The sequence below is a fragment of the Lonchura striata genome, chromosome 8 (genome assembly GCF_046129695.1).
Source record: "Lonchura striata isolate bLonStr1 chromosome 8, bLonStr1.mat, whole genome shotgun sequence".
NCBI lineage: Eukaryota > Metazoa > Chordata > Aves > Passeriformes > Estrildidae > Lonchura > Lonchura striata.
Window position 1 is genome coordinate 14,690,684 of NC_134610.1, and position 17,976 is coordinate 14,708,659.

The 17,976-nt window shown below is 44.5% G+C and overlaps 1 protein-coding gene across 2 annotated transcripts in view; it reads left to right on the forward strand.

The window, feature by feature from the left end:
- Nucleotides 1-6,124: 6,124 nt before the first annotated feature.
- SMARCAL1 (SNF2 related chromatin remodeling annealing helicase 1) overlaps nt 6,125-17,976 on the forward strand; it is a 34,378-nt gene continuing 22,526 nt past the window's right edge. The window contains exons 1-7 of one of the 2 annotated variants that reach the window (XM_021526184.2): nt 6,125-6,227; nt 7,063-8,014; nt 8,691-8,741; nt 11,344-11,604; nt 12,740-12,790; nt 15,554-15,734; nt 16,672-16,822. In XM_021526184.2, the coding sequence (XP_021381859.2) occupies nt 7,153-8,014; nt 8,691-8,741; nt 11,344-11,604; nt 12,740-12,790; nt 15,554-15,734; nt 16,672-16,822 (1,557 nt within the window). In that variant the 5' untranslated portion in view covers nt 6,125-6,227; nt 7,063-7,152. Of the gene's footprint in view, nt 6,228-6,566; nt 6,637-7,062; nt 8,015-8,690; nt 8,742-11,343; nt 11,605-12,739; nt 12,791-15,553; nt 15,735-16,671; nt 16,823-17,976 lie in introns of those variants that run through there. The other variant, XM_077784957.1, reaches the window with a different exon arrangement.

The following is a 17,976-nucleotide window of genomic DNA, read 5'->3' on the forward strand; positions in this document are numbered from 1 at the left end:
TATACAAAATATAACAAACAAATCACCTTGTGACTTCCTCCCTCTTTAGCAGATGAGATTCCCAACACAAAGAAAAATCTTCTCTGTTGAAGAAGCAGGCTTAACAAGCTTAAGCACACACTTCAAGTTGAGCATGTGCTTAAGTGTGGTGTTTGTCAAGGCCAGATTCTGGCTCACTTTCCAAGAATTGCACTCACAGAGGTTTCTGAGATGAGAGCAACCTTCCTGCATCATTGGTTGAGCGAAGACTGGGGTAGAAGAGAGTCCTCTGCTGAGTCCACATTCCTAATTCAAGCATTGGTCTTATGTTGCTCCCATCTAAGCCACAGCAGAGGATGGCAAACAAACCCACTGTAAGCTCAGGGCTTTTAGGAAAGTCTTGAGCATGCCACAGGTCTGAGTCTGTCTCTTGGAAGACCCCTTGGCATCAGACCTTGCACCCCACAGAACTCCAGAGGTGCTCTGCCAACTCCTTTTGGTCAGGATTATGCTTTGAGGTCCTTCAAGGAAAGATGCTGCTCCTGTGAAAGAGCAAAGGACCACTAATATTACATTGGTGTAATATCACACCTCTGATTCTACAGTGACCTCTGATTCTACTGTTTAAAGGATATCTCCATATCTCTGGGTCTCTTAAGCACCAGGAGGAAAAAGGGCAGAGAACTGTGGCTAGCTTTAACAAACAGGATCTCAATACTTGGCTTCATATAAACACAAGGCTGTAGGATTAGCTGCTTATTCTGAGCTTGAAAACTAGGCCAATAATTTAAGCTCTAGAATAGAACTAGGAATGCCACTTTGATTTATTTAACCTCATTTCCTAAAGAAATAAAGCTTATGCAGTTAAATTGTCTCTGTGTGCACACAGGCCTTTCCTTCTAACTTTCGACCCTTCTGCCAGTTCAACTGTGTTTCACAAAGATAAAGTTCTGTTGAGCATCTGAACAAAAAATCCCAACCAGTCATGCAGAGCAGAAGGGTGTGCTTTGTTCAGTCTTAAGCATAAGATACTGGAGAGTCTACATTGCCAGTGCCCTCACCCCAGCTGGATCACAGCTCATATTGTGTTAAATGCTGGTGGCACAGAAGCTTGGAAATGCTGTTTGACTCTCAATGTAGGATGTGGGGTTTTTTTCTCTTTCAAATTTTTGTTCTGGGTGCCAGTGAGCTGCCCCTCACACCTGGGCTGCATCACACAAAAGATCACAAGCAGACTCAACTTTGCAGCAGCTCTGTGAGGCAGTGGCCTGGCAGCAAAGCAGGGGCCATGTGCTGTGCAGACCATTGCTCTGGACTGGAGCTATGGAGGGGAATCCAGCCAAGAAGGACAGAAGGCAGAAAAGAGACCCTGCAATCTGTTGGAGGGGTTGTACTATAAACAAGAGCAGGAAGGCTTCAGCATGCCAGGGAAGAACAAGCTGTGTAGATAAAAGAGGCTGCTTCAAAAGAATGGAGAGTGACTAATTTTTCTTGCACTGGCTGGCCAAAAAGCATGGAAAAAGAAGTGGTCTTCACTGAGCTGGCAGTCAGAGTAGTGGAGCAACTTTCTCATGCTAGAAAAACTCACTGAAAAGCCTCTGCAGGTGCACTTTCATCAGAGTTTCAAGGATAGCAGAATTCAGCAAATTTTGTCCAAATTTTGTCTTTGGTCCTACAAAGATGCTCAGGGAAAGGGCCTAAGGCTGACAAATGGGCCAGGAGGCCATGGTTCTCAATGGAAGAGGGAAAGTTGAGGGGATTTACAGCTGTCTAAGAAAAGAAATCCAGGGAATTGTAAGAGATTCAGGGTCAGCACTTCTCCAAACCCAAGCACACCCTGGCCTTCCAAGCCCAGGGCTTAAATTCCCTATTTGTCGGCTTTTACCTCCTTGAGAATCCCAAAGCAGGGCAGAGGAAACATAACCCTTCAGCCTACAGAGGACAGGTCTTGTAAAGAGCATTCAGGTCAGACCCTAGCACCCCAAAATAAAGGTTTCTCCATCTGGAACAAGCTCTGACACTCCAGAGGCCTTTCTCTGACTTTCCTGCACCACAACCTTCTCTTAAAAGGTGACCTGTACGTCCCCAGTCCAACCACTTGACTGGTCTTAGCTATGTATGAACTGATAACATGGGATTAATTTATTTTAGAAGGTGCAACTACAAGTTCTCTGCAGCTAGTCAAAGACTGGTGTCTCTGAGCTCAGTAAGGACTACCAAAACCCTCCCAGAAGCCTGGGCATCTCAGGATCCTTATCCTGGGCTGATTTCCAGTTCTCTGTTGGATAACATTGCTACACACAGCAGCCCTGCATGCAATTCAGCCCCAGCAGAGCATGCAGGCTGGCCACACATCGAAGAGGAAGTGAGCTCTGTTCATGTGGAGAACTACCAAGGTGTATTGGCAAAGTGGTAAAACGGGGCAAATATTTTCAATATGACAGTAGTAAGACCTCTAAAGAGCAGCCTAAGACCACTCAAAGGATAATCCATGAGATTCCAGAATGGCTCCAGAGTCTGGGGAGACTCATAGTTCAGATATTAGCTGCTGCTCATATAAGATGCACAATACAGGCAGTTCTGTCTCATTTGAAGCCAGCAGTCAGCCAGCCCAGCCCCTGAAAGGAGGTTTAGAGCATGATCCAAATGAGACAAAGTTCCTCCTAAGAACAACAGTGAGAATCTCATTAACTTTTTTCACTGGTGGGAGCATTTCTTTGGAAGGATGTGAACCATTTTCTCTGCAGCAGAGCTGGGGTGCACTATCCCTCCCAGGATTTTCACTCTGCATCTCTGCTCCTGACCCAGTATGTGGAGGGTGAGTCCAAGCCACTGCTGGAAGCATGTTCTGACTGAAAGGACACCTGGAGTGCACCAGCAAACTGCTTGCAAGTGGCCTCTCATTTTGTAGGTCTGTTCTCTGCATGGCCGGGCTGTTCCTTGTGTCTCGCTGAACTTGTGCCATATGGAGCAAATGCTTCAACGTCTGTCTGTGTCTGCCTGACCGTGCAAGCCCAGAGCTCTCTGCAAACCATGCTCTGCTCTCAATATTTGCATGAGCTGGGGACAGTCCTTGGATGGGGCTTTTCTCACTCTTCCCAAGTTGCTGGTACAAGATCTCTCAAAGCATAAGGAGCCATCTCTAGAGACCTGGAACTGGGTAGCTGCTGGCAGGGAGAAGGTGCCTGGAAACAGTTGCGGGGTTATGCTCGGCATGTTCCCTCTCTCATCCATATGTGACACTGGGATCTGGTTTAGCTCTGGGCAGTTAAAAGTGTGCCAAGAAAGAGAGAAAAAAGGTCTCTCATCCACTCCTTTCTCTCTCTGCTGTGTAGCCACCTGGCGTCTGCTGGCTTGCAGGGGAAGAAAGGGCAATGGCAGAAGATCTGGACAGGGCCCATGGGGCTATGCAAACATGCTCTGCAGCAAGAGGACCTGAAACGTGCAAAAAGGTTTGATTTTTTTGCTTGAGAGAAGCTGGGACAAAACCCTGGACCCAGATGTCTCCTTAGCCTTTAGCTTTCTTTAAAAGTGGTGTGTTTGGAAGTGCCTGCATGCATGTGGTGTGCTCATGCCTGCATGTGATTCCCAGGTGAGGAACAGCACTCTCAGGGTTGTGGTGTGTGCTGAGTTGCACCTCACTCTTCCTGCCTGCCTTGTTTTTCTCAGGCTGACAAGCTCCTGACTAATGGCAGTCGCTGCTGCTTAATCAGGAAGCAATTTAATGATAACCTTTTCTAATTAACTAGAAGAGAAGAATGAATAAACTGTAAAACAGCCAGCTGGCTTTAGTGTCCCGAGCCAAAGGGCCTGTCAGGTGAGAGAAAATGGTGTCTGGGGACAAGGATGGCAGCTCTGGGGCTGCCACTGGGCAGGGTAGTGAAGTTCTGAGATGGGAGGGGATTATGGTGTTCCCCAGGGCCTTTTCTCTGCTTTCTCCCCAGCTACTGCTCTGGTCACCCACATGAGGAACATGACAGTTCAGGAAAGGCATCTTGACATGTATGATCAAGCCCTATGTACAATTAAAACCCTGGGAGGCCCTTTTATTTTAACTGATGCAACTATGAGTAATCACCCTATTTTGAAGATGTGCACAAAATCATAAACCAGCCCAAGCTGGAAAGCACCTCAAAAGACCATCTGATCTAACCCTTTGTGGGAAAGGGAGCCAAGATGAGGTTTTCTATCATTCTGTCCAATTGGATCTTAAAAACCTTCCACGATGGGGGTCCCACTATGTCCCTGGGGAAGTTGTTTCAATTATTGATTGTTCTCAATGCAAAAAAATTCCTTTCTCATTTCAAGATGACACCTCTTCCAGTGTAATTTCTTGAGCGGCATAGGACACAGTGTTACTCCCTGAGGGACTGCACTTGTGACAGGCTGCTAGTGCCAGTCTGCATAAAAACCATTGATTGCTGCCTTCTGCTGTGGCCTGGAAGCCAATTCCCTACCCATTTCACAGATCCCCCCGCTTCAGCCTATCTGGTCAACTCATCCAGGAGGAGGCCATGGGAAATATGGTCAAATATTGTGCTGAAGTCCAGGTTAACAACCTCCACTACTCTTCCCATGTAGACAGAAAATGTCATTTAGCTGTAGAAAGTTATCAGATTAATCTTCTGTGATTTCCCTCTAATAAATCTGTGCTGGCTTTCCCAATCACCTACTTCATTTGCTTTGTGATTGTTTCTTGGAAGACTTTCCAAGGGCCTGGAGTAATTCTAATGGACCTGTTGTTTCTGGTGTTCTGCTTGGAGAAAGCCCTGACATCTCTCCTCTTCCAGCCTCCAGGCACATCCCCTCATCTGCCTGGTCACTAGTAGTGTCTCCAGGGATCAGTGTTGGGCCTGGTCCTGTTAACTGGCAATCTGGATGAGAGGATCAAGTTCACCATTAGCAAATTTGTGGACTACACCAAGTTTGGTTGGACTGTCACTCTGCAGAGAAAGCTGGGCATGTTGGATAAATGGGCTGAGACTGGGGTATGACATTCAACATGACCAAGTGTCAGGCCTGGCACTTCACCCACAATAACCCCAGGCAGTGCTACAGGATGGGGGCAGAGTGGCTGAAAAGCTGCCCAGTGGAAAAGGACCCGGGGGTGCTGGTTGACAGCAGCTGAACATGAGCCAGTGTGTGCCCGAATGGCCAAGGAGGTCAATGGCACCTGGCCTGTTTCAGGAATAGTGTGGCCAGCGGGACCAGGGCAGTGATTGTCCCCCTGTACTCAGCACTGGTGACACATCTTGAGTGCTGTGACCATTTCTGAGCCACTGAACTCAGGAAGGACACTGAGGTGCTGGAGTGAGTCCAGACAAGAGCTGTGAGGGCTCTGGAGCACAAGTACTGTGAGGAGCAGGTGAGGGAGCTGGGGGGGTTTAGCCTGGAGAAAAGGAGGCTCAGGGGAGACCTTATCAGTCTCTGAAACCACCTGAAAGGAGATTGCAGCTGGTGCAGGCAGCCAAGGACAGGATGACACAGCCCCAAGCTGCACCAGGATAGGTTGGATATTAGGAAGAATTTCTTCACAGAAAGGGTGATCAGACATTGGAACAGGCTGCCCAGGGCGGTGGTGGAGTCACCGTCCCTGGAGGTGTTTAAGAAAAGCCTGGAGGTGGCACTCAGTGCCACGGTGTGGTTGACATGGTGGTGTTTGGGTGTAGGTGGGACTCGATGATCTCAGAGGTCTTTTCCAACCTGCCATCACCATCGATATTCAAAAATGACAAAGCAGCCTTGCAATGCCAGCTGCTGCTCCTAACCCCGGGGGCACACTCCATCCTCACTGCTGACAAGTGCCGCCACCCGTTCTCGCACACCAGCTCCACTGCCGGCTCCCCGCTCAGTCACCATTCAAAACAGCACACACCGGACTGCCAGCCCCACACACCGGGGCAGCCAGCGAGGGGGTCCGCCCGGCCGTACAGCGCTGGGTGCTGCCTGGGGCAAGGCTTCAGCCAGGGGCCGGCAGCAGAGTCCCCACACGCCGTACGGGGGGTGGCGAGGGCGGCCCCGGGGTCCCGGCTCCCTCCGCGGAACGCCGCAACACCAGCGGCCCGAGATGGCGCTGCCAGCGGAAGACTACATTTCCCAGCGCCCCGCGCCTCCCGCGCGCCGCTCTTATCTCCCGGCGTGCTGTGCACTCCCGGCCGCTCCGTGCCGTGCCGTGCCGCCGGGCGGGGGCGCAGGGCCTGCTGGGAGCTGTAGTCCCTCGACGGTGCTCCGGGCTGTGCCCGCCGGCGGTGAGCGGGCGGTGAGCGGGCGGCGGAGCCTCCGGGGCGGGCGGGGAACAAAGCCTGACCTCCGGGACCCCGGGGCGGACGGGCGGGTGGCGGTGCGGGGGCCCGAGGGTCGGGGTGGGTCGGGACCTCCGTGGAGTTTGGGATGGGAGCCTGGTTTCTGGGAGAGGAGGGGGCAGAGTTTGAACGCCACCGGCCGCAGGAAGCTGAGGAACGGAGAGGGCGGGCGGGCATCCCGCAGGACGGGGGGCAGCGAGCGCATGGAGCGGGGCGGGCTGCCGGGAGAAGTCACGGGAGCCAGCGCCCCGCTTCTACTGCACTTGCGAACAGATGTGTCCCGGGAGGAGCTGGCTCTGCCCTGTGGGGTTCAGCATGTGTCTGCCACGCTCTCAGAGATACCCAGGAACCGAAGGTGAACAGGGAAAATGGGCATGGTCCCGTCTTTCATAAAAGGTGCCCGCAATAGGACACTTCCACCATAGGCTGTGCAGGGATGTAATCCTTTGCCTCCAGGTGCGTTTTCAGGGCTGGCTCTGCAGTGCAGGGTGTCCTCGTGCTTTGCTATTTTATTAGTTCTGCTGGGAATTGCAGAGAAGAGTACTCAGAACAGTAGTGGAATAGTTTTCTCTATTTCTGTATGTTTTATCCATGGAGGATTGGCATGCAAGGCCTCATCAGTGTCTGACACCATGTACTTGCTGATAATGGCTCAGCACTGATGTGACAGCTTTGCTGTGCTACGAGATTCATGTAGGATTAGTTACAGTAATACTCAGCCACTAACAATACTAAGTTATCAATACAATAATAATTTGTTCTTTTTTTTTTTTTCCTGTAGACTGGCCTCTCTTCCTCTAAAGAAGCAGTTGCCTCTGTGATTAATTCCCAATGTAGTTTTGGTACAGATTTGTTGTTGGAATTGTTGAAGATGTCATCGGGCCTTACAGAGGAGCAGAAGAGAAGGATTGAGGAGAACCGCCGGCTGGCTTTGGCTAGGAGAGCAGAGAGGCTGGCAGCCCAGGGAGCTGGGCACGTGGGCATCGCTGCGCCTCCGCAGAAAGGGCAGAGTCTGGGCAATCTGGGAAGCTCGAAGGAAGAAAACAATCATGTCGGGTTCACCGGCCAGCACCGACAGAATCCAAACACGCCTGTGGAGCAGAGGAGCTGTCTCCAGAAAGGCTACAACCATTATCCAGCAAACCAACAGATGGCTGGCTCACACAGAGAGCAGCAAAAGAGTTGTTCAGAGGACTCGGAACAAACAAGTGGCCTAAAGCAGTTCCCTGCTATGATCCCAAATTCTCTGAGTTATTCCCATAAACATTACTTGGATGCTGGTAGTCAGGAACATGGACAACACACTTCAATTAATCATGGAACATTCCAGCAGCCCAAATGCTGCCCAGCTTTCAAAAGCCCCACAGGACCACCTCATCCAGGAGTCACTGATAATGGGCACCCTGATGGCAGTAAAGATTTACAAACTCAGAACAAATCTGCCATTAAATATGTTTCACCACCAAGCAGTGCCACCCTGAGCAATTCAGAAATGCTGATAAACATAAACAGACCGACAGAAAGAACAGGGGGAGGTTTTGTCTCTCAGGCCAGTGGTGGCATGCAGAAGCTGACCAGCTCTGCTGGTGTGGCCTCTACCTTTGAAAGTCACAAGAAAGCAAATGTTACAAAAGGAAAATGTGTGAAATACGGGGAAGACCGATTCCAGGTTGAAATAGGCTACAATGCTGAACTTATTGCTGTGTTTAAGAAGGTACCAAGCAAAGCCTATGGTAAGAATTGTTTATTTTCTGTTATCTCTGTTTTAAATTGGGTTGAAGTTTTGGCATCTGCTGCTATTGTAGTATCTTACCAGTGCACCTATTGCTGGGGTGGAATATATGGCATTAATGGGGGATTAAAGAAGTAAATACAGATTAAATTGGAGAGACATTCTGGACATAAATAGCTTGAGCTTGGATTTAGAAAATAAGTCTGAAGCCTTGCTTTATAAGCAATGCTCTGAGAAGTTTAGTGGCAGCAGCTGGTCAGTTTGTTGGAAGTGAAGGAAACAAAGTTATTCATAAACTGGGATGTGAAAATGGGTCACTTTAGCTATAGTTCGGAGTTATGAGCTGATTGTTTCCTGGGTTACAGAGAGCAGTGGAATCTCTCCCTTTTGTCTTTCTTCTGATCTTTTGCCATTATCTTTATTTGTTATATTCTATTTTTATTTTCCATCATGTGTTGCTGATCCCTGTGAATGGCTTGTCTTAGTAGTCATAATCCTCATGGATTTTTCTGGTGTCATGTAGCTGTAAACTTGGGTATAATTGTTTTTCAGATGCGTGGCAAAAAGTTTGCCTGAGTAGATTGGATACTTTTACCTCGCATGAACATTTCACGTCACCACTTTTTTTCTGCCCCAAATGATTGATATTCTGCCCTATTACTCTTGCCCTACTTTAGATCCTGCTATGAAAAAATGGAATTTCAGCATGGAAGATTACAGCAGTGTCTGTAAGTAAATGTTGAATGATAAAAAACAAGCGGAATCTTGATACCCCCCCCTCCTTCCCCTGCTTTCCTTAGTTGTTGTTGAGCTTTGTCAGTGTCTTGAGTAATAAAAGTAGTGCTACTTAAAGATAATGCCCATCTTTTAGGCATCTAGCTCATAACATTTTTCTGATACTTTGTAGTTGATTAGAAATAATTTAATTTTTCCTGTAATCTAAATACCAAGCACAGGTGGCACTTTCCCTACCATTGAATTTTTCAGCAACCAACAAGATCATAGGAAAATTATCTGCTGTGCTGGTGCTTGTTTTGAATTTGTTTTGAAAACTCAGTGTGTTCCAGTGGCTAATGCTTAATTTCTGGGTCCATTCATGTATTTTCTTTTTAAATAGCTCTTCTATAAACACCTTCATTATTCATTTTGTGTGTCAGAAAAGGATAAAGGGTAGTTCTCCAGGGTTTTGAATGAGATTGAAAATGAATTTGCCTTTTTTTTTTTTTTTTTTGTTGGTATAACAAGGATAGGTTTATTTTTTTTTTTCCTCTCCTGTCATCTTGTTCTTGAAAGATTGAGAGATTATAGAGGCAAACACTTCAGGTAGGCTTTTCAGAAGCACACTGTACTGAAGTGAATGATAAATCACTATTGATTTCAGTGGGAACAGAATTAGGCCTGTGTTGAGCACTTTAAAAAACCACAGTTGAGTGCTGGTATTTTAGCTTCCCATGTGGGTTGCCACACATTTATAATTTAAATGCTGTTGGCTTCCTTGAAGTGTATCAAGTACAGATGAGAGCAGAGTTTCTGTACCAAGGAGCTTGCATATGAAGAGAATGGTTTTTAGGAATCAAGCATTTTTCTTTAAAGATATGAAATACCTGAATACTCTGTGGAAAGTTCTGTTTCCGAGTGAAGACAATATGTGACCAGCATTGGCCTATGAAATTGGGGAAAATAGCCTGAGAAAAGGGAACTAACTTAAAAGGGCCTTGAAAATGTAAAAGTGAAAACCAATTATTTTTAAAGTTCCCACTTGTAATTTAGTTTTTCTGAATAATGTGATCCTGTATCACATTTTTTTCTTTGTACTATAAATTAAACATTCAGTCAAGCCTAGAAACAAATGTTGAAATAAAGGAGTAAAATATGCTTCCCCCCCACAATTTCTTTCAATTTTAGTTGTAGTGGTGACCTCTAACAACACAATGCTAAACCAGTAGCATTTAAAATCTTTTGCTTGGTGCATTGGAGGAGAAGCTGTAAATTGGTGTTTTTCAAGCCCTCTAATTTAAAAATTACTTTCAGTTTACTCTTAACCTTTTTATTTTGAGTAGAAATCTCAAATGCTTGGATTTATTCAGGAAGTCACTTATTTTAAAATAAGGTTGGATGATACCCAAATAGTTTATTTATTGATTAGGAAGAAATTGTATGAGTTTTTTCCTCCATTTTCACATCCTGACCACTGAACTTAAAGTTTGTACTTTTTTGTTGCATATGATTTTTCTGGACTGCTTAAAAAGAAGCAGTGATGATCATGATGTACAGCTCAGTGGTCAAAGTACTGGATTCATCTGGGCTTATTCTAAACATCTCCCAGAGAGGGGAAGTTGCCTTCCACAAGTACTTGAAGGCAGAGTGTGCTTAATAATCCCCTTCTTTTGAGTCTAATGGACTCTGGAGATGTTCATGAAGCTTTGTGTTACTGTAGTATCTGTGAGGTGGAGGCAGGCTTGGGCACAAACTTCACTACTTTAGTGCTGTAAAAAGTATAAGAAATAGCATTCCCATTCCTTAACCATCAGAGTTCAGTTATGATAATAAAGGCAACACATGGGTATAGGTTGGCAGAGAAACATAAGTGGATAAGTGGCATGTTTATTTCTGTGGATAGCTGTGTTCTCAGGCTAACATCTGTAAAATGCTGTGTCCCTCCTCTCTCCGTGCCCTGGCATTGTGTCAGAGGTGATGGCTGGTGATGGGTAAGACAGGAGTGCAGATGGCTGGGTAGAATTGCAAGTCTAACATTAAGACTCAGAATAAAGGGTAATGAACTTAAATTGTAACAAAAGAGATTTAGAAATTTGAACTAGATTCCTTTCTACAGCATTGTGAATACAAAGCATTCCTCCTAGATGGATTGTCTACCAGCCATTGATGTGAGGCAGGAGGCAGATATTTTTAAATCCTTCTCCTTTGCTGTTTACAGAAACACCTTCCCGTCTTTTCAGACACATACTATTGATCACCATGCCCCTGTCCCTGTGATTTTCTGAGTGAAAACACTGTAAGGCTGTGTGCAATTTACTGCTAAATGTGTTCCTGCAGATTGCTTGCCCTGGCCTAGGGAGCCACATTTTAGAATTGCTGACAGAGAGGGAGCTTAGTGCAATCGCAATGCTGGACAGGCCCTTGTTTATTTGCTATCACATGTTCCCTTTGCCCCTGTGGTATTCTCTGTGCAAAATCCCACCAACCTCCTCATCCAGGCCATTACTTTCTCTATTCTTTGTCCCTGTGAATGAAAGCAGGGAATCATCATTCCTTTTAAACTTGTGTAGGTTCTTTGTTATTAATTCTTTTCTATATCTCTATTCTCCCTAGTGGAAGCAGCAAATCAACTTTCATCAGTAATTCTGGCACCACTGGAAGGAAAAAATATGGTTGGCTTGGCATCAGGCTCTCATTTTGTTGGCAGTGGGGTTGATGTGAAATCCCTCTTGAAGATGTGTAAGAACTGGAAGAAATCCTCAGCCCTTGTCAAAGGGAAGTGTGTGCTTATCTCTCGCTTGCGATTTGAGGTCGATATTGGGTATTCTGCAGAAGTGATTGGGGTTTTCAAAAAGATGGAGTCCAGAAATTATGGTGAGTCTCCTGCTGTGTCTGCTTTTTAATAATGGCCTTGTTGGGGCTATTCTTGCTTTACAGAAGAGAGGTTGTGAGAGTACATCCCTCTGAAAAGAACATAAGAGAATGTGCTTTGGTGAAGATTTTAGAAGATCTTACAGTTCTAGTTTAGTGTTGTATCCATGTCCAGCACTTTACCCCATGGCAGAACATGTCCTTGGCCTGTTAGCTGAGGTGGTATTTCAGATCTCACTTACTGTAAATGAGGTGGGTTGCGCTGATAATTTGCGAGCAATATGGAGACCATGCGAAGTTCTTGTCTTTATTATCAAATGCAGCTGGATGTTCTCTTACTTCTGCTTTATTGTGGTGTATGGTGGCTCCAACTGCCTGAGCAGATTTAATGTACCAGGAGTTTTACCAATGTTTTCAAGGCAAGTGTAACTGTAGAATACTTTTTTTGTTGTTGTTGGCATTCAGATTTCAATGGTAAATATAATTTTTTTCCACTTGTAATTTGGGAAATGAGACACAGTGATGAGGTAATATGCAGTGTCACAGAATGTCAGTGACAGCATGGAGAAGAAATTCTGGAGCTCTATATCTTAGGGCAGGGCTCATTGTGCCTTCACTAGACTCTGAATTCAGTCTTCTTTCCCTGGATGTTGCACACAGGTGCTACCCAGGGTCTGGCATTGATGTTACATTTTGGATATTGAAGAATTTCCTCCTGTACCCTCCTGAGCACTTTGACTCTAGGGTACAGAGGCACAACTGAAAGTAATTGTTTTACTGACTGAAGTCAAGAGTTTGTTGGTTCACAAGTAGAAACTTTGCACACATTCTTCATCCCTTCTTACAGTGAAGAGAAAGTAGTTGCCAAAATTCTTGAGCAGATGGGTTCATTAGGAGAGCTGATCTTGGCTTACTCTGGTGATACCACCATTTCTAGATGTGTGGTCATACTTTTAAATCTTCTCCAAACTACTTAACATGACAGCAAATAGAGAATTGGTTTTGATCAAGGTAATAGGTCTTCTAAAACTGTTCTGAAATGCAGAGGATATAGGTAGATAGACATGTTCTTATGGACACAGAATTCAGTCTTTTTTTTTAAAGAGACTTATGACAGTGTTTGTTGTAACTATTGCAGATATGAATACCAGAAAGTGGAATTTCCTGCTGGAGGATTACCCCAAACTAAGTGAGTAGCTGTGTTTCTCCAGTGAAGGAGAACTTCCTGTGCATCAGTTTGTCTGTTGCCTTTTGCCTTTATGTATCTGTGTAATGCTGCTGAAAATGTGACTTGACAAACTGAAATGTAGAACTGTGTTTTGATATGTTTGTTTTTTGTTTTTTTTTCTAATAGATGCAACTTTGCAGAATAATCCAGTCTCTGTAGCATGCTTCTAGCACATCTGCTTCTCAGGTTTTTGTGTTTAATTAGGTTTATGGAGTGCTTTGAGATGAATAGCATTACACAAGTCCTGTGTATTATAACTATTATTTATCATCCCAGTCAGCATGGTGTGTTTGCTTCAGTGCTCATGTCAGGGTTTGTGGCTGTGGAATTTGATTGGGGTAGGTTTCAGAAGGATAATAAGCCAGGTGCTCTGTGCACATCCTTAGGAAGTGTGAGTGTTTCAGAGCTGAAGTGCTGTTTCTCAGAGTACTTGTTCTCCAGCATGGGCTCCTGCTTCCATGGGATACCAGAGTGTGTTTAATAATTGACTAAGTGTCTGCTTCTATGATGCATGTCTTAATAACATTAGTAATGGTTGTAGGGCTGAAAGCCATGTGGTGGGGCTGTGTAGGAAGGCCAGGTCTTGAAAATAAGTGAGTGTGTCTTGGAAGAGACTGTTATGAAACTGCAGGGTTGAAATGTGGACATTCCTGATTTTGGTGAGTGCAGATAATCGCTCACAATTTGGTCAAAAGGCCTTTTCTATCTGCAAAGGGCCTGATCCTGTAGCATGTGCCAGGCAGTCTGAGCAGACACATCACCTCCTAGTCTGTCATAGTCTCAGTCATGCTGGCTGGGAGTTGTACACATTACATGAGGTGTTCAGAATCCCACAGATTTGAGGAAAGGAAAATAATTCCATGAATCTTGCAGAGTGTAATTTGTGAGGGCATTTGAGGATTCCAGCACGTGCCTTTTAGAGGAACAGCATTTGCTTTGTTGCCTGTTCATTTGCCTACATCAAAATTAAAAAAAGAGAATTTAGGCTGGTTGCCATTTCCAGCAGAGAGATCTGGTAGCTGGGAACTGTTTGTAGAGGTTAATGTCTCTTTGCCTAGTTGCTCAGTCATCTTTATATAAAGGTCACTTCACTAAAAACTGTCTGTTGGATGAATCATGCTGGTGGCAGATATATCTTAATCACTCTCCCAGCTCATGTACAGAACAATAGCAACAGAATTATCAGTGAGCAAATTGTAGCAATTATACTAGCACATAGCTCAGTCTGTGAGTGTAATAACAAGCTTGTGTTGTTCTTTATATGGAGAGAGTTCCTGCTATTGAAGAAGTATAAATTAAACCAGAGAGTTTAAAAAGTTTGGTCATTACCCAACCACAAATGAAAATCTTTTCATATGTATATTTCTTGGAATTGCTTTTCCCCTTTATATGGCAGGGGTCCATCCTGCTGTTTTCCTCTTGGAGACGACTGAAACAAAAATACCTAACTGAATTCTAGAGCATTTACTGCTGGTATAGTGAGTTCTTATTTTAGTTGTTTCTCCAAGCAGGTTTTTTTTGTCTTCTGGACTTCATACACAGACTGACTACTAAAGAAAAAAATGGAAATTGCTTCCTGCAATAAAAATGTGTGCACCTGCATTTGTGTTCCTAGTGTAGAGGTGTCTTGGATTTCATAGTCACCAGACAAAAATTATTTAATAAGTTTTCTTGGTTGCAGCTCACTACGTGTTTAAAACTGGTGTTAATTTGCTTAGAAATTAACTGTTGGATTAAAAAGAAACACCTTTTGTTTTGGAGAGGATGGGATAGAGAGGCTGCTGGAGGGGACTAAAATAAGGTCATCCAGGAGGAGGACTGGCTAGATGCTCTGATTGTTATGATGTGTGGGTTGAAAAGATGAAGGCTCTGAGGTTTTGGCATAATGGATTCTGGGGATCTCTTTAGTTGAATGGGAAGGTGAAGTTGTGAGGCTTCATGGGTGAAGGAACACTAGTATTGAAGAACTGAAGTGGCTGCCTGTAAGCTGGTTCTGGCCTGTAAGCTGCTTCTGTCCAGGGGAAGAGCAGTGGCCACCAGCTGAGCAGGGAGGTGCTGTAGATCCTGAAGGATGGCTGTTGGAGTGCTGCTGCTGGCACAAGAGCTCTTTCTCTGAGTCTTGAGGTGCTTCCTGTTTTCTTACCCCATGTGGTAAATAAGCATGGTAAAGTGGAGGCAGAACCCCACTCTGTAAATTCAGGGAACAGGAGGAGAAGAGAGTTTTCAAAATTGAAGATGAATTATATTCTTGAAGTAATTGTCTTGGTAACTGTCTTCTGATGGTTTTGGTATGGTGGAAACTTCAGAGGTAGAGAATCCCAAGGTCAAGATAAAGATACCCCTGCTTTCTAGTTTTCAGGAGTTCTTTTTTTCAAATCTGTACTTCATTTCTGAGTAAAGTGTGCCCTAAGCTGCCCTCCAACATGAAGAATCCAGCTCCAGCTGTATTAGTAGCAACTGTCTCTGAATGATGGCATCAGAGTTGCAGTTTTTTATAATCAAGTCTAAGTACGAGGGGAGGAGATGTGATACATCATGTGGTTCTGAAATAGACTTCAGGGAACAGGCCAGGCTAACACCTGTGCATGATGCCATGATTCCTGTGAGCTGTTTCAGGATAGAAAATTATATTTTTGACGAGGTTGAGGGCTGTGTCCTGAGATCCATAATGGAAGTTGTGTGTATGTTGTCCCTTCAGATAATAAACTGATCTGTTCTTTGCAGTGGAAGTGTTACTGAGCCTCGTGTCTGTAGAAGTGGAGCCACTGCCTGAAGCAGTAATTAAGGCCTTTGCTCCTCAGCTGCAGAGATCTCCATCACTGACAGACATTCCTGATGCTGACCTTTCAGTAGTGGACTCCAAAATTGTGACAAGCCTCATGCCCTTTCAGCGGGAAGGTGTGAAGTATGTCGTTTTTGCATGCTGTTAAGCACTAGTCCTTATCTAGAATTGTGTAGTTTATATTGGTGCCCGGGTTGTCTTCTTGTCCATGGAGGGTTCTGCATTTCTCTAGAGTCTGGGTCTATTATACTCTGGCACTTTGGGCTTTTGATTGTTTGATATAATATGCTTTGTTTGGGATTTTTTTTTAAAAATTGTATTATTTTTTGAGTGACACATCTGTTTATTTCTAGATAGAATTCATCATGAGTCAGGTGGAAAGTCGTATTTTGCTAGTCTAAAAAATTGATCAAATGATACACCTCTGATCTCCCTTTTGTGATTCAGTATGTACATATTTGTCATATGATTTTTTTCTTTTGTAAGGTATTTTTTTTCCTGAGTGCATCTCTTCTGTTGTTGTTGTTCTCTGAATATTAAATACACATGGGAAGGGAGGAAATGAGACCCAAGCCCTAAAACATTTTAAATTGCTATTTATATGTACAGATAAAACTTGAAATGTCCCTGTCCCCATCATATATGATCATTAGTTGTTGATTTCAATATGCAGTCCAGGACAGTCTGTACTTAATGGTCTTTAATTGCTACTGTTTTTAGTAATAATTTCTTAGCCAGAATGAACTCTGGAACACAATGTGAGTAATATCATGGAAAAACTGTGTTTTAAATAATTGTAAGCTCTTGAGACTACTTCTCATATGAAATCTAAATCTCTAAGAACTGAGCTGAACCACTCTGTTCAGGAGTTTCCAAGCTTTGAGAGATTTGTGAGAGTTGCTGTCTTGTATGAAGACTAAGGGAGAAAATCCAGGTTTACTGAAGAGCCCTGATCACTTCCAGGTGACCCACATTAGAGGCTCAGTCATGACTTGTGCTAGCTTGGTTGCCAGATATTAACCCATTTCTTGACTCTTCTTTCCCTCTCTGTTTTCCCCAGTTTTGCAATTTCCAGGAAGGGACGTTTGCTCCTTGCAGATGACATGGGCCTGGGCAAGACCATCCAGGCCATCTGCATTGCTGCCTATTACCAGCAGGAATGGCCCTTGCTGGTGGTCACTCCTTCTTCTGTGAGATTTACATGGGCAGAGGTACTGTGAGCTTGGCCACGTGCCCGGGGTCAGTGAAGAGCCTGTGTGATGTTCAGGCTGTATTGTGCTTTGCAAAAGTTAAACTTCTAAATGTGTTCAGGCAAAGAAACAAAAGAATGTACTGATTTAGAAACTTGATGGTGGGAGATTGCTTGGTGTTGACTATATGGTATATGCCTATTTTTTTTTTATTGGCTGATTTTCTTTTTGTAGTCCAGCTGATCTGTTGGGAAAAGGGACAGCTAGATAAAGTGTGTCCTCTGACCCTCTGTTAACTTTTTCCCTGCAAGTCAGTTGGCTCCAAGGGGGAATTTTACTCATCAGTGTCAAAGATAATAGTTTCATTCAAGCAGTTGTCTTGTATTCCAGCCCATATTTGCCAGTTCCTTGGCTGGAACAGAGGCCCAGATGCTGAGATTCTCCATTCTGTTCAAAAGGCTCCATTATCATCATCATCAAGTGTCTGTCATAATATGTCTTTTGGCCTGTCCAGTGTATGCTGCTGACTCTTCTGAGTCCTTTATTAATGTTGGGCAAAGCCCAAGAAAGCTTGTATGGTTGAGAAATGTGTCTTGAAATAAATCACTGCCATAGTTTGTACACTGAGGCTGTTGGGTTGCCATAGGCTAGTGAAATGTTCAGTGTGAGAGAAAAAGGTGAGCCAGAGCTCTTAGCTTGCTGAACAGTGAAGAGGAATGATTGTGGTAGGAGGATTTCAACAGGCAAAGCTCCTAGACACAGAGATGCCATTTCCCATCACCATTTGGGTACATTTCTATAGGGACCAGGTCCTTATGGGCCCAGACAGTTTTCTGCAGAGCAACATCAGCAGAACTCAAATGTTGCAGAGAGCTTGGTGTCACTGGGGGACAGAATTACAAGGGAAATGGTGGGAGGTCTGGCTAACAGATGGGTTTGGGGGAGGATATCTTGCTCTGGTGTGTGGAGCATTTCAAGATGTTGATTGAATGACAATTACCACATGAATTTCAGCTGCTGTCATAGAGCAGCTGGTGTGTTGTCAACTTGATCTTTTCATTTTGGTTTTGTTTTTTTGGTTTTGGGTTGTTTTTTTTTGGTGGAGTTTTTAAGAAGAGGAGGTAGTGGAAGAGTTTTGTTCATCTGGATGAGTTGTACTTCACCCTCACTGTGGA